The 24,015-nt window shown below is 47.3% G+C and overlaps 1 protein-coding gene across 2 annotated transcripts in view; it reads left to right on the top strand.

Annotated features, from left to right (window-relative positions):
• Positions 1-19,338, top strand: part of ALPK2 (alpha kinase 2) — a 138,211-nt gene extending 118,873 nt beyond the window's left edge. For both annotated transcript variants that reach the window (XM_033087439.1, XM_033087438.1), the window contains 3 exons: positions 1,103-1,320; positions 6,171-6,219; positions 18,560-19,338. In XM_033087439.1, coding sequence (XP_032943330.1) covers positions 1,103-1,320; positions 6,171-6,219; positions 18,560-18,776 — 484 coding nt within the window. In that variant the 3' untranslated portion in view covers positions 18,777-19,338. The remainder of the gene's footprint in view (positions 1-1,102; positions 1,321-6,170; positions 6,220-18,559) is intronic.
• The last annotated feature ends 4,677 nt before the right edge of the window (positions 19,339-24,015 follow it).

Genomic DNA, 24,015 nt, shown 5'->3' with positions numbered 1-24,015 from the left:
GTATGAAATCATCAGCAAGGATGGTGTGACACTGAATGGATTAGTGCTGAAAAATGCATTCAGGATCCGATCACTTCTCCACTCCAGCTGCCATCATTATTGCAGAGTCTCCTCACTGGTCTTCCTGCTTCTGCCCTTGCCCTCACACAGTTTGTTCCAGACCAAGTGGCAAAATGATCCCTGGAACACAGAAGTTTGATCATGTCACTCCTTTGCCCAGAACCCTCCAATGGCTTCTCATCCAATTCATTACAAAGGGTAGAGTTTTTTAAATGGCCAACCAGACCCTCCCTTGTCCTCACTCTTCTACTACCATCTCCCCGTGCTCACTGCCCTCCAGCCACCCTGGCCTCCTCACTATGCTTTCAACATGCCCTGAATGCTCCCGCCCCAGGGCCTTTTCCATGTGGTGTTGCTTCTGCCTGGAGGAGTTTTCCACAGATATCCTCATGCCCCTTTACCCACACTTCCTGCAGGATCCTGCTCAAATGTGCTTTATTATTAGCAAGGCCTTCTCTGACTGCCCTAAATAAAATAGCAGCCCCTCCCCAACCCCTGCACTACCTAACTCCTCTGCTCTGCTTTGTTTTGTCACACAGCACGTAGAACTATCCATTTACTTGTTTATTGTCTGTCTCCTTCACTTAAAAGTAAGTTCCATGAGAGCAGAGCCTGTTTTCTTTGCTGCTGTTTTCTGGAACAGCGTCTGGAAGAGTGTCTGATACTAGAAGCCACTGAATGAATATTTGTTGACTGAATGGAAGGGAGGGAGGGAGGAAGGAAGGAAAGTTGTCTATATGATGGATAGATAGATGGATTTAGTCACGTGACCAATGGGTCATTGAGATGTGACGATAATAAGACATTCATTTATACATGAGCAATTAAACTCCATCCCAAGGAAGAGTTTCTGACCAACTGTAGGGACAAATAAACAGAAACACATCCTTTTATCCATTGACTAATCACTGGGGAATTTTTAGTCTAAATCTAATGGAACCCGGGCTTATTCTGAAGCTCCCTGCTACTCCAGGTGAGATAGAACGCACCCAGTATTTCCTTCTGAGAAGGTGACGTGTGCCCATATTCTCTTCCCTTCCAGGATCATTCCTATTTTTCTTATCCATCGACCTGAGAACAACATCCCATATGCAACAGTGGAGGAGGAGCTGATTGGAGAATTTGTGAAATACTCTATTAGGGATGGGAAGGAAATCAACTTCTTGAGAAGGGAATCAGAGGCTGGTCAGAAGTGTTGTACCTTCCAGCACTGGGTATACCAGAAAACAGGTGGCTGTCTCCTGGTCACGGACATGCAAGGTGAGGAAAGCAGCTTGCCCCAGGCTCTGGGGGTGCTGTGGGCTTGGAATACTCCTGAAGGTGGGGCGTGACGGTGAGGGCCGTCTGCTGGGTTCCCGTAAGCATCTTCACCAGCAGGAGGTGTTACTAATGTTTCAGCAGAAACAAGGAGTGACAGAGGAGCCTAAAATGACCAGCCAATGGAGATGTAAAGTACATTTTAATAATTCATGCCAATGATGCCTTCCCATTATAATAGGCCACCAAAGATTGACTTTATTGTTATGTCCTCAACAGGCATAGACTCAGAAGCACATATGAAAGCCCGGAAATGCCAAAAGATAAATTAAGATGTGATAATTCATTTTTAATAGGTGAAAGGGTCTTTCGCAATGACTTTAGATTTCAAGCTCTCCTGATGAATTGACAGCATGTTTTCAATTTATATGCACATTTTTTAGGAATACGTTTGTTGTATGAAAGGGAGATGTCACACTTAGGTTTCCCACAGAGACAGCCTTGAGACGCGTTGCAGTTTGGGGTCCCCAAGACCACCCTCAGGTTCATTAATTTGCTGGAAGAACTCACAGAACCCAGAAAAGCCTTTATACTCATGGTTACGGTTTACTACGCCAAACAGACACAGACTCAAATCAGCAAAGGGAGGAGGGGCATGGGGCAAAATCCAGGTGGGAGCTCCCAGTTGTCCCCTCCTGGTGGAGTCATGTGGACATGCTTACTTGTCCCAGCAGGGATGTGTAGCAAGCAACACATATGGAGAACTGCCAACCAGGGAAGCTCTCCTGAGCCTTGGTATGCGAGTTTATATTGGGGCCCATCACATAGGCATGACTGACTGCTGCTGAGCTTGACCTTAGCCTCTAGCCACTCCAGATGTCCTTCTGATACCACATGGCCCAAGGTCCCAGGTAGACAGAAATACTCCTGTCGAGCAGCACACTCCAAGGGCTGGGAAGTTACCTTTCAAGAGTTGGGCAAGGATTGAACCTTTCTTTGAGCGAGCTCAATCCTTTACTACACACCAATGTCCAAGTACACACAATTCAGGGAGGGGGGATCCCCGGAAACACTGATAGGAAAGCGGAGAAGTGTAACAGGGAAAGGGAAGGCAGCCAGTAGGGTACCTTGTAATACAGCTAGTTACTGCTCTGGGCACCTGAAGCTCACGCCTGCTGGGGGAACTCTGGGAGCCTTTGCAAAGCACACTTCTCAGAATGATTGTACCCAAGGAGTGAGGGAGGAGGCGTATTTATACACCAGCCTCCTTTAGTTCCCACTGCGACGCTGCTCCTGGTGGGGGCTTTAACTCGCCTGCACTTGGCAGCTACTTATGGGCAAGCCAAGCTGAGCAAAGCAGCCTTCTGTGATTAGAGAAAGTTCTCAGGCAAAGACACGCCAGTGGTGGCACCTGGAGGTGGGCCAGTGTGCACGGAAGTGGTCAGTGTGAGAGCAGTGGGTGGGGCCCCACCAGCTCTGCCACAGGGGGTTTCTATTTCCTATTCCTTTTCCTTCCCAGATAATCAGGCTGGTAAGAAACATCTGAACTATAATTGGATGCCTACTAAATGCCAGACATTGTCGTATAAGACCTTTCAATAAGATCAGAACACGCTGATGAGAAGTAAGACTGCCTCTGGGTTCTGCCCCTGCTCCTCAATTGCCTAGCCGGTAGCCGTGGGCAGATTACTCACCTTTCTGCACCTCAGCACTTTGCACAGGGGGTTATTGTGAGGATCACGTGACATAGTGTTCTGTGAAAAGGCAGGGTATACAAATCAGCCCCCAAATGCCGAAGGAGCTGAGAGACCACAGAACGAGGCAGACAAGTCCAGCTTGTTGGTTAATAAATGTAAGAGGGAACTCACGTACAGGAAATGCTTGTCTCGGGCAGTGGCAAGACACCGATCTCTGCTGCCTTCCCCTCCTAGGCCATCTCCTTTCCTCCTCCCTCAGAGATGGACCTGTGTGCTCCGGGAGGAGTGCATGGGTGGTCAGGGGAGGCTGACAGGCCCGATGTCAGCAGGCCCTGGGCCAGGATGACCGAAGACATAGGTAACATGTAGGGCGCCTTGCCCCAGAGGAAGGGGTGACGGAAACTCAGTGACTAGCCAGAAATATCTGTACACATTCCTGCGTCCACCCCGGGGAAGGGGGTGGGGTCAAAGGTTGGGGGTCATTCACTCATAAGGGGTCATTCACTCACAAGTTAAGTCGGCAGATTCGCTTCCAGATGGATTCAGCTTTGCAAGATGGAGCGGGTAAAACATTTAACGAAATAAATACTAAATAGTGAAATATTTAACGAAGCATTAACACATAATAAGTGTTCCCTATTTTAAAAAATGTTTATTTTGAAATAACCATAGACGTAAGAAATTGCACAAATGTCCGGAGTGGTCCCCACATCCCTTTCATCTAGCTTCGCCTACTGCTAACCTCTTACAAGGCTGTAGTACATTATCAAAACCAGGAGATCGGTGTTGGCACAATCTCATTAACTAGACTACAGACCTTACTTGGATTGTACTAGCTTTTGTTTGCACATATTTTCTCCTGTGATTTTTGTTTAATCTTCAAAATAACCCTGCAAAGAAGATATGATGACCCCTATTTTCCAGATGAGAAAACAGAGGCCCAAAGACAGGGATTTAATTGCCTGCTGTCACTCAGCTAACAAGCAGAGGGGTCCAAGACTCCAACCCATGATTTCTGACTCCAAACCCCAAGCTCTTTGCACTCACTCACAAATCTACAAATTGGCAAGAGATTTCCAAGTGTCCCCTGAAGTTAAAGGGTCCCGCTGGGTACTCTCCGAAGACCAGCAGGGAAGTGCAACGCTGCAGTCTTGCAGATGGGACTGGCCTGCAAATTGAAGGCAGCCATACCTGCTGGCTTTAAGAGGCTTCTTCCCTGCTACACACTCCCAAAATATGGTCTCAACAGACTCTGCTGTGCAATTGTTAATACTCCCCCAGCTTTACTCCTTCAGAGTTCATTTTGCATTAAATATAATCCTTCAACTGAAAAGTAACACCCTGGAGCTTCATGCACAGCTAGTTTCATTTCCAGGCACTAGTAAACAACTCTAGTGGAATATTACATCTCTCTGTAAGTGACGTGTGTGGTTTAATGTGGTGGCATTGTGTTTCATAATGGTGTTTATTTGCCCTCTGCTGCTGCTGGGAAAAATCTTTCTATTGTCATCGGCATTACGGCACAATAGAGCACATCCATTCTCTAGACAATATCCATATTTTATAATTTTACTGAGACACGGGAATTAGGATTAAATAAAAGAGACAAACCCAAACTCGACCATTACCTCCTCAGACTCTTAAAAACGTTATCCCCTCCCCTTGCTTATTCACAGGATTGTGGCAGGTCCTGCCGGTTTGAGGGGTGAAAGCCGAGGCTGGGGTTTGGCCCGATGGTCTGCACAATGGTGAGACCTCTAGCGGCTCTAGAGGCTAGACCTCTAGAGGCTGTCACCCAAAAGCCCCATGCACTCAAGTCCTGGAGAATGAACTCATCACGCTGCCTACTTCCTTCCTTCCACCAGAAACAACCCGTTGATGGTCATTACCCCAGCTCAGTCTAATAGCTGCACACTAGAATTTAAATTATTATCCTATAGAGACCCTTAATAACCTTGGTGGAATTGCTGGCAAATTATTAAATCAAGAGAGAGACATTTCCTTTTAAAAATTATATTCTATTTTTCTAAACTGTAAGTGACAGCTGGTAATTGTGAGAAACCATAAAAAGCAATTCCCAAGTTCAAAGACCCTGTGCCAAGTGACTTTTCAAATTGGACTTCCATGCAGCTTAGAGCTGTGATTTTTAAACACAACTTTCCACGAAACAAGATGTCCAAAGAGGGCTTTTGCAATCTGGTGTCTTTTTTTTTTTTTTTTTTTTTTAAAGCTCAGTCCCTATCATAAAAGCTATGTGAAGCATTTCTACATATGTTCTCGTTGTTAGCAGCTTTGAAAGAATGATATGGATTCATCGCCAGCTGTGAAAGAAGCTTTTAAAATGCTCACTGGCTCACCCAAAGTGCCGTGTCTAATTCAGCTCACAGGTGCACTGCCGAAGAGCAGGGCTCATTGCTTCTGGCTGGTGAACCAGCCTGCATAGCCGCATGGCCTGTATTTTTCCTCTGCTCCAGGGAGACTCTCCTGAATCGGAGCATTAACCCATTAGCAGCCTTCCCTAAGCCTCAGAAAACAATGTTCATAGGAGTGGGGACCCATGAAAACTATGTTGCCATCAGGTCAAACCTCAGGGTTGGCTTAGGCAGGATGCTCGTTCCTATGTCCACAGCCCAGACCGGTTTCTATGCTGCCAGGGCCCTCAGGGAGCAGATCACCTGTTGGCCTTGGGGAAGACAGCCATCCCCGCCTGGCACAGGTAGGACAAGAGTCAAAGGGAGGAGAGGAACAACAGCAAGCGTGAGGCCTGGGTCTGGCAGGTGCGGGAAGACTGTTGGGGTGGCGCTGTGCACCCCGTGCCCGGCCATCAAAGACCCATCACTAGGTTGCAATGGTGAGACTGAGTTGGAGCAAGTGCCCATAGCCACCACCCTAGAGAGGCAGGACTGCCCTGAGCTGCTGCGTCAGAGGCCGGCCCTACCCACTCCCCTCCCATCAGGCTGGACACATGTGTGAAAGGGTGTCAGCCTTGACAGAAAGAGGCCTCCACTGATGGAAACAAGGAGGAAAGCGTGTGTTTATGCAGGAAGGGAAATGATGACGGGCTGTCACTACCCCCTACCCCAGTGAATAGATTGTCCGATCTTTCTGAGCAGCCCAGGGTAACACAAATTCCATCTTTGCTCTCTCTTCCTATAGGTGTAGGAATGAAGTTAACTGACGTTGGCATAGCAACCTTAGCTAAAGGGTGAGTAGAAAAAAAAAGTCAAGTGCATCTTATCCTTCAACTCTGGGCTTCCAAACACCTTCTGGGCAAACACTGTTTGGCTGATGTGGGCAAAGCAGATTTCTTGTCCTAACTGAGGGTGACAAATGTTCTTGGGACGAATTCAATTCATTTCTCTCACTTACATAAAACATTTATGGACTTGGTTCTCCCAGGGAAACAATTTGTTTCCTAACTTTGAAACAAACAAGAACTCTGCAAAGGCATTTCAAGATTAATTACTAACAGGAGTCCTGGGGGCGGGGGAGGGGGGGGCAGAATGCCAGCATTACTGGGATTCCTTTTAACTATGAACGTTCCGTTTTTCTACATTTAATATCTTCATTATTAGAATGAAGATATATATATATATATATATATATATATATATATATATATATGGGTATATATGTATTTACTTTGTAATTGAGCGCAGTAAATGCAGTTTGCATATCTTTAGCATATTTTCCCCCAAGTACCCCTTTAGGCAGCTCCCAGACTTCCATGGTGATGGTTACAGGAGGAAATGGCTCTGGAAGAGCTACGATTAGTTACCTGGGTTGTTTGCCTAACATGTGTAGGGTGTTGCTTTGCTTTGGGGCGGGGGGCAGGGGGCGGCATGCCTAGATGGCACGATCCCAGTTTGCTGGGGTGTCTCTTTAACAAACAGTGCCTCTCACTGCCTTGTTTGACCACCACTGAGGAGAACGCAAGCTCTTCGTGGTTCTTGGTGAAAACAGAGCTCTGGGTGCTACCGGTTTACATCTGCCCATTGCTGCTGTTCCCAGGAGCTAAGACCGTGTGTAAGGAGGCGGCAACGGGGTGAGTGCCGTCCAGAAGGAATGGCTTCTGCTTTGAATGTAGGTATTATTATTGTTCAGGTATGCTGAGGCCAACAGATCAGGAGACATCTGCAACCGAAGTGTTAGTTTGCTCTCAGTTCCCCAGAGGAGGGGGCATGCCAGCCATGGGTTGGGAGGGGTGGGGGCACACCGGGAAGCACCAGTGTGGATCAGACAGCAGGAGTGAGGGGAAAATGAGGCAAGAGCCATCATTGTGGTTTCTGTGGGAAGGAATGGGTGAGGCAGGGTAAGCAAACTTAAAATTGTCTCCTTTGAACATTTCCAGTGGGCTCCGGGGTGTAGGGGCTGTCCCTAGTCGTCTGGTACCTGCCCGGGGCTGGTTAGGGAGCGGGCAGTGGCTCTGAGGGGAGAGCCAGGAGAGGAGGTGGTGGGGGCGGGCTCCTGGCTGGTTAGTTTGCATATGAAAGGTGTTTTAGATGGTCTGTCATTTACTCTCCAGGAATTGGCTAGCCCTGGGAGGGGCAGTCCCTCCAGGGCCAGCATTCCCCACATGTGAAAGCGTGAAAATACAGAAAAAAGAACGTGTGACCAGTACAGGTTACTCTCCTAGCTCGTAACGACTGACCCACGCGAGCTTCCAGGTATCTCAGACCATGGACGTCAGCAAAGCTTTAACAAGGATGCTAACAAGGATTCCGACCTTATTGAAGGACGGAGAAAAGTAGAGGGATTGCAGGCGGGGGAAGTGCACGGGGGACCACTCTTTCTTTTAACCACCAGATCAATAAGTCTGATTTGCGAAGTTCTCACTGACTGCCAAAGGTTTTAGAAAAATGCAGTTTGGGTATTTTCCTTTTCAGAAACTGCTCAGGATAATAAACTTTCGTGTTGGAACTATCTCCATGCTCCATCCTCAGTGCTGACCAGAATTTGGTCACGGCCTTGGGCTGGAGAAGAGAGTACATCAGAAGGACGTGTGATGCAGAGGGGAGAGCAGGGTTTTAGAGAAAGACGGGTTCAGATCTTGATCCTGCCACTTCTGATTCTCCTAGTGGCAGCCTTGCTTTGTGCTGTCATAGGAATTTGCCTGGCCTGTGCTCAAATTTTATACCATTATTTAGATAACTTTTTACCAAAACACAGCAGAAAGCTGCCCAAGAAGTTTTAAAAACTAAGAGAAGCTTAAGAGAGTGATTATTTAAGACATCCTTCAAAAGCATCTCAACAACATCCAGGAACCCAGATCACATTTTTCTCCTAATTTAAAAAGAAATCCGATCCCTTGATTTTGTTCTCAGCTTTAATGTGATTTCTCTGGCCTGGGACAGCTGCCCAAGACCCATTAGAAGAATTGATGGCTGGAGCCCAGGGCAAAATGTCTATAAAGTGTTACTTATTGTCTTCCCACCCACGGAGTGGTCAGGAAGCAGGAGGTGGGCGAGAGAGGGTGTTCTGAAGCATCGAGAACTTTGGAAAGGATATTAGATCATCTTGTCCATTTTGTTTTAAACTTTTCTTCAAACGTTTCCTTTAAGTCACAATTTTTCCCCCCAAAGAAATGTTTCTTAGAATCCCAGTTTAAAAAACTGATAAAAGGGGGACCTCTGATCGGAGTGCAAAGGGTGGTTGGGAGATGTCTTGGGAGGCCCCTGGAAACCTCTCTGCTCTGGCGTGAAAACCAGCAACCACATCCGACCTTCTCACTTCTCAAGTGAGGAGCAGGCAGTGCAGAAAAAGGAGGCAGCCTGCTTCCAGGCAGGGCCCTGCATGAAATAAGCCTTCCCCGGAAAAGGGGCAGGTCCTTAAGGTTTGGAGGACAGATTTGATCGAAGAAACTCTCCAGTGGAAGCCAAAACTGCAAAACGGAGTTCAGACAATGGGAAGAGACTTGGAAAAGGTTCAAGTTCAGAGGCAGCTTGCAGACAGGCAGAAAAAAGGTCAGGTGGGAAGCAATGGCAAATGGGGGAAGGAAAGGTTGGGGAGGGCCTCAGAGGGCTTCTGGAAAGCAGGAGAGAAGACTGATGGCTAAACGTTGATTAAGCACATTCTCTTTATTCTTAGCAAGCACCCTGTGTATGTTTAATGCGTCCATGCTGGAAAGGGAGAGTTGTGCTGGAAAGGGAGCCTGGGGACTGGGTGCCGTCTTAAGAAGCAGTGCTCTGTGTAGACAGCATTACATATGGGCGCTTGACCACTTTAGAAAGATCTCAAGGCATGGAACAGAGAAGCAACGAGAAGCCAAATCTGACTTGTTCTAAGAATCATTCATAATGATAATAATGATAAACAATATTCTGTATTGTTTGAAACAGAAAGAAAAACAAATTCTCCCAAATTTAGGGCCCACCCTGTTTGGTCCGCAGGGTTCGGGATACTTGGCAGCAAGAGGAGCCATTGGGTCATTTAAAGAAAATATTCCCTGTGTCTCAATCTGGATCATATATTTGGCTGCTGAAACCCCCATAAATGCCACCCGACTTTTCTCTTGTTTAGTAAAGTCAGAGGATGTGGTCTATTTTGAGGGTGAACAGTTACTTCTAATTTCATAAGAGAAAACAGGCAACTGTCGTGACTTACTTATTTGAATGCAACTTTACCTGGTGGTATGGTCCCTAAAACACAAGTATGTAATATTTCTCCTTGGAGCCAGCAATATAAATATGTCTGGAAATGCATTACCGGTACCTCCATACCCATCGTCTTTCGGCAGTGTTGAGTACAAAAGCGTCAAACTGCAAAGTGTGGCAAATAGGATTGTTTCAACAGCTAATAATCCGTTTTCTAGGCAGACCCAAGACACTAACTAGACTGTTGACCATATCTCTGATTTGAAATTGCTCAGCCGTTGAGAGGTCTCTGAGGGGGAGAAGGAAAAATGCCTAATTCTGTAACTGGAGATTTGGAAATTTAACGGACCAGCCAAAGCAAAACCTTTATAAATCTGTGCCTGCAGGCGAGCAGACCTGCGCATGTCACAGTGGGTCCTGCGAACCCCGCCCCGGCCAGCCGCTGTTTCTGGGGAATGGCAAGGTTGCAAGTTAGCCATCAGAGGGCAGCAGAGGCAATACTTTTGCCCTCTATCGTCTCCCCTCCAAAGTCCATTTCACATTGTTGGATCGAAGTAAAACAAAGAGAAGTACCCAGAGCACATTTCTTCGCAGAAAATAAGCACTGGACAAAAATAGGATTGGTATGACTAGACACAAAGTCGCCTCTCAGTGTGGCCACCACCCAGCGTTGTGACTTTCTACCTTTAGAACAAAGGATGTTGAGACATAAGGATGCATGGCAGGTGTCAGGTGCCCCTGACATGGAAACCAAATTCAGAAGAACCCCGGACAGAATCACAAATGGCTTGTTCCCGTGGAAGGGCACACATGAGATGATAAGGGCCCAAATATCAAGGTAGACGCATGGTGAGGACAATTGCCTCCAGCAAGCATTCTCTAGTGGCGTCAGTGTGCTTAGCTCTAGTTCTGCAAGTCATGAAAAAGAGCAAAGACTGAAATAGACCCCACGTTCGGTCAAGCTGAGTTCCAGGAAAAAACGCTCTGCCCTCCATGCCAAGAGCAGCCCACTTTGGAGCCCCTGTGTACCCAGGAGCAGATGGTGGGGTAACAGCCACCTGGGATGTGAAACAATCCCGAGACACCACCATACCTGGAGAGGAGGGGCTGAAAAAACTTGGCAGTGGAAGGAAGTGGGATCTGATATTCAAGAAACATAACCCTAGAACAGGCTTGTGTGTGTGTGTGTGTGTGTGGTGCTTCTAGGCGGACTCTTTAATGCAATGCACAAATCTGCCAGGAGGGGAGGAAACAAAGGACGTTGGAACAGAATTTCCTAACTTCCTTTAAGTGCAGCTGACGGCAGGGCCCAGGTCACTGTAGAATCCGGACATTCTACAGTGAATGTCTGAAGCCAGACCTAGAGGTGATTCACCAATGTCAGACCAGTTTCGCAAGCCTAAAAGACCTGAGAAAGGGTACTTTTACACCCAAATACCAACTTTCCCACACTGCTGCCATTGTCACTCATGCTGAAAGGCAGCCTGCATCCTATTTTAATCTGATCAAGCCATTAAGTAGTAGAGCTAGTTAGCCGGTGGCTGATGTATTTGGCCAGTCTTTGCCACCAAGAAAGTCTCGTGGCCCATGTAGGGAACATTTCCCCTTTTCACAATTTTGGCAAGGCTGACACTACGGCAATGCTCTTAGTGTGTATTCAGAGTCTCCTGGGCCCAAGAGTCAGGCAGGACACGTCCCCTTCACGGGGTGGGAATAGCATGGCAGTCTCTTGGCCTCTGCCCAAAAGTCTTACAAAGGACACTTCTGTTGAAGTGACTGGAGTTAGAGAGCCGTGGGGTTCCTGCTGTTCCCCAACACTACTCGCTAGTTATCCCCCTGCCCATTCCATCCCCAGGACCGGAGAGACTCACAGCCAGGCTCTCAGACATTTCTCATCCGGCTTCAGAGACAAATCTAAACAGAAGGAACATCTGGAAAGAGTGATGAACTCAAGATTGCCCCCTGCAGGACAGCCTGGCAGACAGTAGGTGGGGGATGAAAGAGGAGAAAGTGATAGCCCAGAGAGCCAGGGGACACAGAGAACCTGAGCAGGAGAATAAGACAGGGTAAAGGCCAGAAGTGTCCAGAAAAAAGTATTAGCGCCTTTAAGAAAGTCTAAGCAAAATGACATGGTGGGGAGCCAGGTCACAGGGATTGAAGAGGGAGTGAGTGTGCCTCTAAGACGTCATGGACTCAACCTGTTTGTCACGAGAAGACAAAAATAAAGCCTAGAGGGGACTTAGAAAAAGGAATGGGGTGTGTGTGTGTGTGTATGTGTGTGTGTGTGTGTGTGTGTGTGTCTAAAAGAGCTGTCCGATAGCCGGAGGGAAGGAGCCTACGGACAGGCAAAGAATGAGGGGTTACTTGTGGAGTGGCATTCCAGAGGAGCCAAAGCCCCTCCTGAGGATTTCAGGGCTTGTCACATAAGGAAGACCCCCTGCAGGCAGCGCTGTGGGATCCTGAACACACTCAAGTGTGGCCTCTGCCCCACCCTCACCCTGCCTTCTGAGTGGGAACGCTGACGCTTTGCTCTCACCTGTGGCCCTAAAGGGAGAGGCCCCTTTGCAGCTTAAATGAGGCCGAGCCTTTGGCAATCAGAGCTCTGGAGCTTAGGATAGCAGGTGAACGTCAGACTGCCTATTTTACGCGTGTCTTATCTCCAATAGCCCATCCTTTGTTCCCTTTGTCCCCAACTTCAGTTTCTGTTTTAGGTATTAAGGAGAGGACCATGTGCTCTCTGCCTGTCTGTGGGGGTGTGACTCATGGCCTCCAGTGGACCCAGAGTAGCTGATTGGCTCTCCATCAACTCCCTGGGGGCCCCTCTCCACTCTTTCCCCTGGGGCTCACATCACAGAGGCCCTCCTGGTTTGGGGTTGCCTTCACAAGCAACGAGAGCGGGTAAGAGCAGGAACCTTGCAAGTTTGCAGAGCTTCTAGAATGCCCTTGCCGGCAGAACCAGAGAACCAGACCATGGGCATGCTTTTGCTCTCATTAAACTTGCAGCATTCTGCTTTTTCCTAGGCCGGGTGGATATCAGGGAAGAAAATGCCAGGGCTTGCGTCCATGGAGGCAGCTGTGCAGGGGCTGTTGCTCAACCCGAGGCTTGAGGGAGGGGTTGGCGATAAGGACAGAGAGTGGGCAGGTGAGACCAGAAAGGCTGCGAGCCAAGGGAAGGAGCTGGGATTTGTTCTAAGGGAGATGGAGACGTCGGAGCACTTGTGTGACGGTGACCTGACTGAACATTCAGGTTTGCTGTGGGAGACTGCAGGACAAGGCGGGAAGCAAGGACCACCACCAGGGGGCGAGAGCGATAGGCTGGGTGAGGGTTCCCATGGTGTTTGTGGGGGTCAGGTGCTAAGGTCACACCTGTCCAAGGGGAGGAAGTTCAGCCGATAGACAACCTCAGAATACAACTTCTCTAGAAAACACATATTTGGTTATGTTACAATGGTCCCCAACGCAAACAGCTCAGTTGACTTTAACAGAAGCGGTTTTTATAGCAAGATTTCCGTTGTCACATGGTTTGGGGAAACCCTAGGTGGTTTTGTTAGTGTGGCACTTCATAGAGTCTTTGAAGAGCTGACGTGTGTTTCGAATGCGGAAGCGGGCCGGGAGGGAGCTTATGTAGCATTCATCACAGTGCTTACACCACAGAATTATTGTTTTTTCAAGGCATCTATTGCTCCTTGGCACATATTTTGAGACATGCCAACCCACAGGAAATATTATATAGCATTACTTTTGAAGCCTTCCACACATGTCCGCTGGCCTCACCTTTCCTCAGAATGCCTGCTCTTGCTCAGACTGTCCTCTGAACCTTTGCCCATGCTGTTCGCCCTGCTAGATAGACCCCAAACCTCTCCTTCCTCTGTGAAATGTTCTTAGAGCCAGCCAGGCAGTGGGACAAATCACATCCCCTGGGTTACTGTAGTTCTTCATCACAGCGTAATGTAACTATTTGCTTATGTGTCTTTCAATTCCCTACAAGATGGCCAGATTCTGGAAAAGGGTCACCTTCCTTATTAATCCCACTTAATCCCCTGTAATGCCTGCCAGATAGCTGGTACCCAAAGAATGAAGAAATGAAGAGGATTGATGGAACTATAGGCATACTCGATGATTTCAGGGTGGGAGGCTTTCCAGGGCCTCTCTTTTTACACATAGGTGACAATTGGTTCTACCTGTCCATAAATCCAATCCGAGCTTTATTTTACACCCCCCCCCCAAACTAGGGGTTTATTTCAATTGCATGTCCTTGTTGCCCTTCCCTATAAAGTTTTCCTTAGAAAGGGATGTCCTTGTTCACAAGACTAACTTGTGTTATAAGTAGACTTACTTCTAAAAGGGTTCCCAAAGTGTGGGAATTCTCTATAGGTTATTCTTGTCTCACCTAGTTTTCTTTAAACAAGTCCTTTATAAAGCCAGACAAGAACTTTGATTTCTTCATCACAGCCAGAGCTGGAAGTTTCTGCAGCTTTGCTCCCGGTATGTTTGGAGATAATGAATCTCCCAGGGAAGCTGGGATATGCTGAGAGGGAAGCCGGCCATGCTGTCAACTGGCGACTTTTGTATGAGTCTGGAAGGCTGTGCCATCCATGATCAAGATGAGAGGACAGAGGAATGGTTTTGAAGCAGGAGAAATAGGCCTAGCACGGTTTCATGTCATAGTAAGAACAGGCACACCGTGGAGATATTGTGGGTTCGGTTCCCGATCATCGTAATAAAGCGAGTTGTAATCTTTTTGCTGGTGGAGGGCCTTGCTATGAATTTGTAGAAAATGCAGCATTTGTGAAGCTCAATAAAGTGAGGTATACCTGTACTGAATAAATCTGTGTCCAGTGAGGGCAGGCTTGTGGAAATAAATAGCTCCCTCTAATTCCCTCACCTTCCAAAGTGAAATGCTACAGTGTGATTTTACAATGTATGACACAATTTCAAGAAAAAACCATGATCCGGTTTCAATATAAAGATGTTTCCAAAGCAAATAGGGATGATTTGAGGTCATTGCCATTTCAGTCTAAGTCCTTGCTGCTCCAAGTGGGACCACTGGACCAAGTGCAGACTCTCAGACCCCACCCCAGACCTACTGAATCCAAGCCAGCATTTTAACAGGATCCCTGGGTAATTTGTATGCACCTCTCCCATCCAGAGGGAAAAATATTTAAGAAAACCCTCCAGTGGGTAACACTCAGTGGAATAGACGTATTATTCCACTTCTGGAAATAGTGAGCTGGGGGACGGATAGAGTAATATAAAGTGATGGGCTAGAAAGTTATACTAATTTGAGGTTAAGGATAAAAAGATCCAGTTAGTAAAATCCCACAGAGCCCAAGTTTCTAAACATGGAAATGTGTGGAAGAGTTTGCAAATACAGGGTTCTTCTTTATTCTATTGTATTAGGTTCCTAGGGCTGCCATAACAAATGACCAGAAGCTGGATGGCTTAGAACAACAGAACTTTCACAGTTCTGGAGATCAGAAGTCCAACAGGCAAGGTGTTGGCAGGCTTGGCTCCTTCTGGAAGTTGTGAGGGAAAATGTGTTCCATGCCTGTCTCCCAGCTTCCAGAGGTTGCTGCATTGCTTGGCATTCCTTGGCTTACAGATGTATTGCTCCAATCTCTGCCTCCATCGTCACGTAGCATTCTTTCTGCGTGTCTCTATCTCTACTCCTCTTCTTATATAGACACCAGAAATACTGGATTAAGGGCCCGTTCTTATGTATGACTTCATCTTAATTACATCTTCAATGACGCTATTTCCAAATAAGGTCACATTCTGAGGTTCTGGGTAGGACATGACTTTGGAAGGGACACTCTCCAACCCAGTACATACATCCCACAAGAATAAGACGGAGAGCGTCTGCAATGGGGGTCATGCTGCAGAGATGTCACAATACTCCAGATTTGTGGTCTCTTCCATTCCCGAGGGTGACAGTTGGTACATGTGGCACGCAAGGTGGGCCTTGAGCAGGAGAACCTGTCTTTCCCACTGCATGGTATTTTAGGAGAGCTTGGTGTAATTTCAGAGGACTCGTGTCCTTTGAAAAACTCTGGGTTAACTTATCTAACAACACAAAGGATGTTGCCCTCTTTTCTTCCTCGGCAACGACAATGGCTGTGAGTTTGAGGGAACAGAGGTCAAAGTGGAAGCCAGGCATTCCTGGCTGAGACAGGGACCAAATTGTGAAAGGAGAAAGACTTTTAATTGTGTAGACGCTAGGTAGCAAAAAATATGTATACATCAGAGAGCGAGGGGAGGCAAGTCCAGTATTGCTTGAGATGCCAAGTTGAGAGTCCAAAATTAGATTGAGAAAGAGAAGTTCAGAAAAGTGATCTGGAGAACGACTCTGGGACAAGATGAGGTAGCTCTGAGGACAGGGCTGGTATCCATTCATTTGTTCCCTTGACCTTTGTTGAAAAGCCTTCCCTGGACAGGTGTTTGGGGCAAAAGTAGTGTCCTAGGAGAGAACATAGTCTGTGCAGATGTGAGAAGTAGATGTAGTTTTCACAGAGATACAGGGATCAGGTGGGAGAGATTTCTTCTTGTGGTGTAGAGACGGCCAGAAGGGCTCCACCGAAAGGCACTTGAGTTGGGGCTTGAAGGGCGCTGGGGGCAGAGAAAGGGCCGCGTAAACGGCCTTCCCTGTAGGGCCTCACCATGCCCACACTGGTCTTCTGTAGAACTTCCGCTCCTGTCTCTGATGCCTTACTGGCTTTCTGTAAGGACTCTAAAGAAAGAGGGACGTGGAGGAAAAGAAGGCGCCAGATTCCCGGGCAGAGGTCTGGGCTCCCAGATGCTGCTGGGCTGCCCATAAGTCCTGCTTTTCTGTCCAAACTCATCCCTTTCTATTCCAGCAGGTGGGAATCATTATATAAGGACTCACTTGTTACCCGGTGTTACACACTGGCCGCCAGGCGGTGCTTAAGAAGCCACTGGTGCACTTTCTGGGAGTTCACAGTGTGAGTTAATGATTTTTCTCTGCAGAGACTAGATGTTGTCTGAATGTTTCAAAGCCTCGAGGCAGCCTGAGACAGAAGACTGTGACTTGCTTAAACAGGGAGGCCCTGCCCGTCCTCATGATCTTCCTAGTTTGTCTGAGAAGCTCAGGAATCGGGTGAGACAAGTGAGGTCTTTCTCTAGGAGGAGGATGGGATTGGCTTTTCATCACGACTGACAAATACAGGCCCAGGTGGCCTCACACCCTGCCTGGGAGTGCTCGGGGCACCAAGGAAATGCAGTCAGGCTGGCATTTCAGCCTTTCTCCTGGTCTCCTGCCCGAAGAGATAGAGATGTAAAGATGACAGGGTTGGCAACAGAATTTTTTCTACCCTGCTAGATGTGACGCCTGTCTCGGGCTGGCTTTTTCTTCAATGAGGGAGCTTGGCTTTTAAAAACGGAGTCATTTTTTTTTTAGCAAGAAAGTGGACTGTGGACTCCCAGGGGTAGAACCATTTCCTCTCAGGGAAGAGGAGGAGGGAGCAGGCTGGATTTGTAACACACGTGTCAGGAGGGAGCTGCTCACTGGCGCTTTGGCTCCAGAGATGAAAGAAAGCTTTCATGCCTTTAACAGCTTAAAACCCGGCTTGGATTTCAGAGGGAAAAGCTCATAGTCCAGCCCATTCATTCCAGGTTTGTTGACCTTTATGGTTTCTACCAACAAATGAAGGAGGCCCATTTCTTGAATTATATTAGCTATAGATTCAACATGATGCCAGCATCACAGACTTCTTTTTGCCAGTTTGTGTTTGGCTCTACTAATTGGACATGGCTAGAACTCTCTCACACCCAGCAGGGCCAGTTCCATGGGCGTGCAACCTGTGCAGCCGCACAGGGCCCCACGCTCCGAAGGGCTTCGTTTAATGCATGTTCTGCTGTTGTCATCCTGAAAGTCTTAACGATTTTTGAGCAAGGAGCCCATGGTTTTATATGGTGCTGGGCCTTGCAAATGATGTCAACGGTTCTGTTTGCCAGGCACGGCCCTGCCCCTCCCCTTTACTTGGCAAATCCCTCAGCCTTTGATGTCAGCTTCAACATCCCTTCCACCGGAAGGCCTCATCAGTTGCACCATTTTTAATATTGATAATTATAATAATAATATGGCCAATATTAACTGACTGTCATGCACTGAGCTAGGTGGTTTGTATGGATTCTCTCATTTCATCCTCTCAACTACCCTTCGGCCAGCTTTCTTGATGGACCATGTTCCTCTGCAGGTGGGTAGGAAGACGGGATCTGGGGCTTGTCTATTCAGAAAGGACACTAACCTACCATGACTGGGATGCAAAAACACCTACAGTCTGAGTATTAAATGTTCCAACCAAAAGGAACAGCCCCTGAGTCCACTCCAAGGCAGAAGGCCAGCCTGCCAGACACAAAGGCTCAGATTCTTCTCCTCCTGGGGAGACGGCGAGGTGTCACAGGAGAGAGCTCTTCTGTAGGAGGAAGACGCAGAGGGCTGCATCCTCATGTCTCTCACATTAACTTGCTCGGTTTGCTTAGGCTGGCCCTACCACCTCCAGCCTAAATTCACTCAATGGTAAATTGAAGGGTCTAAACTGAATCATTTCATCCAGCCCCAAAGTTCTAGAATTCATGATCCAGAACCTCTGGGTGAGGTGAGGTAGCTTTCAGATCATCACGAGGTCTTGTGATGTTTAGCAAGATGGTCCAGCACTAGTCACTAGGAGAAGAGGAAAGGGGCAATGATACAGCTGTCATCGCTCAGAGCCCTTGCCACTCATACACCTTGACCACGGGTCTCTGCTTTTGCTGAATCCCACAGGTTTCGTTGTTTTCTATCAATAGTCGTGTCAACCATTTGGCCATTCTTACCTAAAAGAGGAACAAAGATATTTTCCATGCACCATTATTTTCCCCTTTCAAAATTTTTCTTGTAACACAGGTAAAGGGCCTGTTCTCAACACTTATTTTTCCTTCCACCCAAACTCACAGGTACAAAGGATTTAAAGGCAATTGTTCCATGACCTTCATTGATCAGTTTAAAGCACTGCACCAGTGTAACAAGTATTGTAAAATGCTGGGGCTGAAATCACTTCAAAACAACAACCAGAAACAGAAGAAGCCAAGCATCGCGAAAAACAAAATTCAGCCAAACTCCACAACAGCGAAGAAGGCGTCATCCGGGACCCCAGCAGAAAAGAAAACCTAGCATCCCATGTGACCCGACAGCTACCCCCAAGCAGCACAGTCGTGTGGGTGGACGTCTGAAAACACCCAGGAGAGAACACGTAGCCTGCAGAAAGTGCTGTGACAATCCTTATTCCCAGCGGCCTCTAAAGCTGTCACCTGCCATCTTCGTTGAAATGACTTCGGAGCAGAGTTTGTGATCAGACTTACGGAGAGACCGAATCAATTATCAGTCTCAAAGACAGTCCATCTTTGTACATACCCGTAGCATTTTTACCGACCTCGAGTTATGTGTCGATTTGTATATTTGCACGTGACTGTGTCGTCAAGGGCTTGGGTCTGTCCACAGCCCAAATCCTCCCACGCCCATTCCTAACCTAGACATTAGTGGTTTCCTAGACCTAGTGGATTTCTAGACACTTCCAGCTGTTCTTTAAACAGAAAACATGAATTCCTTTACCTGGTCCAGGTGTCCCACTGGTGTCGAATACGCTATTGTGGCTGGAGGTGGCTGTTGAAACGGGAGGCCATGTCCCAACGTGATCCACACATCCAGTGATAATGTCCTGTTTCATTAAATTCATATTTAAGTCAACAGTGTCAGGTGCCTCTGTTAGCGCAGACACTTGTTTTTGAGAGGTTCTGCCTTATTTTACATTCCCCCAGGATTAGGAATTTACTCATTTGCTACTAAGTTTCCTGTAGCATGGAGCACTTGGTGTCTGTGTTCTTTTCCCCGTGCTTAGATCACAACTGTGGTTTGCTCACCATCTCCTTCGCTCTGTAAAACTGGGGCTGACCCCGGCTGAATGACACAGGGAGATGCATGCAGATCTGCGTGGGGTGCACTAGCGCCCAGGGATCCCAGCCCGGCCCACCCATTCCATGTGGGCGTCCTTCCCTGCCAGTGTGCGTCCTGCCCAGGTGTTGAGCAGCATGGCACCAGCTGACACGGGCAAGAGGAAACAATGTGTAGACAGCTCAGGGACAGTTTTATGTACCCCAAACTGAGAGAGGATGTCTGTTGCCAGTTTTCTGTTGTTGTCGTCAAATAGACTCTATTTTTTTAAGAGCAGTTTTAGGTTTACAGAAAAATGAGGGGAAGTAGGGAGAATTCCCATATGTCCCTCACTCGCACTCCATTATGTCCCCCTATTATTACCACCTTGCATTCGTGTGATAACCTGTTATAACTGACGAGCCAATCTTGATGCATTTTTTTTCCTTGCTTTTTTTTTTTAGTATTAGTTTCAGGTGCACAAGACAAAGTAATACATAGAAGTTTATCTTTTATATCCCTCACATTGTGTGAACCCCCTCCCCCCTCTTGATGCATTTTGATTAAAGTCCACAGTTTACATTAGAGGTCACTCTGTGCTGCACACTTCCTGGATTTGAACACACGTATAATGACACGTAGCTACCACGACAGTATCATACGGACTCGTTGGGCTGCCCTGCAAATCCACTGCGCTCCACAATTCATCCCTCCTTTCTTGCCCTCCTGTCATGCAGGGTGTCATGCGGGGTCTCTGGTCCCGCTCCCCACATAAGAACGCAGGACACGGTGAGGCCAAAAAGGAACACCCACGGAGCCACAGATATAGGGGAGTCATATACTCACTATATTCTCGCTGGCGGCCGGGTTGGAAACACAGGAAGCAGGAGCCACACGATCCGCAACCTGCCATCCACTTCTCTGCCTACCCACCTCACTTGCTAACTGCAATCCGCACCTGCTAGCATAGCCACGGCAGTTATATCAGTGGCTAGTGGCTAACCGGTAACAGCTGACGGCCAACTAGTCACAGCTGATGGCCATCTACTACCCGAGCCGGCACCTTTCCACGTGAGGCCGAGAGCCTGGCAACTGCTCTCTGGGACTCTGTCCCCACACCTCCCAACTCCTGTTGCCCACTGATCTCTTTGACTGTCTCCAGAGTTTTCCATTGGAATCCCAGACTATGTAGCCATTTCAGATAGTTGGTTGTTTTTTTAAAGACCACTTCACCGACTCCCTGATCCTACCTGGAAGAATTGGTCGCCCTCCTCTGAGCAGCATGACCAATGCTTCTCCTACTGAAAGAGCCCACGAGTCCCTTGGGAGTCCCCTGGGATCTTGTGAACGTGTAGGCTGATAGGGTAGGTCTGGGGGGGCCTGAGATCCTGCATTTCTAGCACGCTCTGGGGGGATCTCCATGCTGGCCAGGGACCACACTTAGAGGGGGTGTCTAGACCACAGGTAGGAGGGTCTTGAAATGTTGAGGTGCATGGCCGGACCTAGAGTTCAATTAACAGTCTGGAACACCCAGCTACGCCACGACGCTGATCTGTGACACCCTGCCCTGCAAGGCGCTGGACCCCGCGCCACACTGATAGTACAGAATGACTCCCCAGCTGCCTCTCTCCAGGGCATGGGCTGCATTGAGGACACCTGACTTCTATTTTAAAATACTCTTCTCCTCAGGCATGGGGTTTTAATAAAAGAGAGAACATAGATGGAGTTTTTGTTTTGAAAAGGGGTTTGAAGGAGAAAACACATCAGCTGGTTACATCTCATCTTTTCAGAAAACCCTGCCATCTCCAGCCTTTTTTATGAAGTGATTTATCCTGGTTTACAAATGACAAAATGCTCATTTTTCTCCCAGGCAGCCTGCAGCCTGCTTTCCCCATGGAGATCCTACAGATGCATTTAGCAGTGGAATTCTAGGACGTTTCACAGTAGCAAAAAGGTACAGGACACATTTTGATTAGAATGTGTGTGTGGGTGTGTGTGCACGCGCGTGTGTCCACAGCCCTCTCAACAGACCAGGGTACTTTCTTTAGTAATAATTTTTAATAATAAAGATAGCATCAGCACACGTGATTAAAATTTTTAAAAAATAATCAAAAGGTACAAAATGAAAAGTCAAAGTCATCCTGTAACCCTCCTCCCCTCTATCTGGCTTTGAAGTGTATCTTGGAGAGACAATTTGAAGGGAAAGGATTTTCTACTCTCAGATTTCACGGTTTGCAGTCAGCCCATGCGATGCCCCTCTTAGATGGAGCTGTCCTTTTCTCCTTTCACAGATGCTTCCATTCTTTTTCCAAAGTGCCCTATTGTTTGTTGTAATCTGATTTCATCTGTTTAAAAACATTTGGAAGACCAGGGACAGAAGGGTCACCCTCAATGGGATTTGTCCCCGCCACGGCTGTCAGGGATGGCTTTTGTGGGGCTGTGTGGCCATCTGTGCATTCACCCAAACCCTGACCTTCTGTTCTGAGATGAATCACTGTTTTCCTTGCACAAATAACGGTAAGTGTGCAGTGAGCTCTCCCCCTCCAAAGGTGGTGCTCTGGGGGCTCAGAAATGCCCACATTCATAGCCATTGTTTGAGCTCAGTTTGCCACATATCCAGTTTCTATTGATTTTCCCCTTGTTTCCATAAGAATACAGTGTCAGAAATCTATAAATACAATGAACGCTCAAACCAGGCATCAAGCTAGGACGGCCTGCTGGATTTAGCTGGGGAGTTTGTACCTGATACATCAGGGTGGTCATATACATATAAGTGTCTCCATTTCCTACAGGGTTCTCTGACTCTGTGACGGGCAGATGACAAAAATAAACAAATGCTTCATTAAAATGGGCCTGTGTTTTCAACAGCAGGTTTATCACTCGTGAGAATGGCAGGGATGTGATGACTCCTTGCCAATGGGCACCGTGTTCTGGACGGTGGATGTCTAGTTTGTGTTAAAATTTTATGTTATCTATTGTACCAGCGTATCCCGGGCCAAGCTGCTCATAGCCTCATAATAGCTAAGAGTTGCAATAGATTCTTATTCAAAAGAATATCCAAAGAAGTCACAATCGTTTCTAATTACAAAGCATTCTCATTTGTGAATATATAGTTTTGTGTGTGTGTTGGGCCTGGGTTCAGCTGCCGGCGGATGGGTGGAACTTGCCCAGGGCTGGCTCGTGTCCCATTTGTATGTTCTGTTCCGCTGGAAAAGAACATGTGTGCAAAAGTGAACAGCCTGGCATTTCTACCCCCATTTAGATCCGCAGATGTCACTTGGGCTTAAATTGTTTTTAAAAAATCAAAGGGACACAAAAACCTCTTCTGCCTCCTGGTACAGGGTATATTTTACAACTGTTTGTCCTAGCAGCTCTGAAACCCTCTGAGAGCCCACGTGTTCTAAAGCGATTTTGTAAAGGGTGAAAGGCAAGATGGAGGCCAGCTTCCTCTGTGTGGTCGTGTGAGCACAGACTCCAACTTTATGATGTGACAAACAAATATGTACAAGTTCTAATTGTACCGCTAGATCAAGAATTTAAAATTCTATGTTATTATTATTATTATTATTATTTTTATGAGAAGCCCAGATGGTCCCAGACAGAAATCAAAGCAGGGGCTTATTCCAAAAAAAAAAATCACATGTCCTTGATCAGCTATAATCAAGAAAAGTCTCTCAGCTTCCATTTGAGGGCCCAGAAGTCTCAGAAGTGATTCTATCTAATGGGACATCTCACGTCTGTCTCCCTCCTATTGCTTCCTCCTTCTCTACCCACCTCTGCGTGGAATAAGGTAGCGGCTATTTCCCAGTGAGAAGTTCCCCACAGTACTTTCCTTGGGGCTGCGTTTCCTCTGCCCTAGCCCTCCCATGGTGTGACCCCCCACCCCCCGACATCCGAAATGAGTAAACTCTCCCCTCACTGACCACTGATCTCAAATCCTAACAGTACCTTGCAGTTCTGATTTCTTCCCTCCTAGATCCTCCAGCACTCACGCCCGCTTCTAACACACTACGTGGTTGACTCCTGATGGTTAGTGTTTATCTCGTTCATTAGAATGTGAGCTCTGTGAGGATAGAGATCTTTACCTCTTTTGTTTACTGCTGTGTCCCTAACACCTAGAAGTGCTTGGAACACAGTAGATACTTGATACATATTTGCTGATGGATCCCTCTGTCCCCTATCCCAACGCCCAAATGTGGACTGATTTGGAGGATGGCTGTTGTCTAGTTTCTCTGCGAATCAAGTATACTTCCACACAGTTCATTCTTCTGGTTCATTTCCACAAGTTTGAGGACAAGAATTAGAGAAAAGCCACTTCTTTCCCCCCTGTTTTAAAATGGAAGCTCTGTACTGACTCACCTGGCCCACCATTCTCTGACTGAAGTTGCCCTTCCCTTTCTCATGCTTCTAGTTGCTCTTCCAGCTCTGGCGGATTCTTTCCATGGAAGCACACTAGGTACAACTCTTAGCCCACTTCTGGTCC

This window comes from Rhinolophus ferrumequinum, chromosome 19 (genome assembly GCF_004115265.2).
Source record: "Rhinolophus ferrumequinum isolate MPI-CBG mRhiFer1 chromosome 19, mRhiFer1_v1.p, whole genome shotgun sequence".
Lineage (NCBI taxonomy): Eukaryota > Metazoa > Chordata > Mammalia > Chiroptera > Rhinolophidae > Rhinolophus > Rhinolophus ferrumequinum.
Note: the sequence above shows the minus strand (reverse complement) of the source record. Positions and strands in the feature narration are given on the sequence as shown.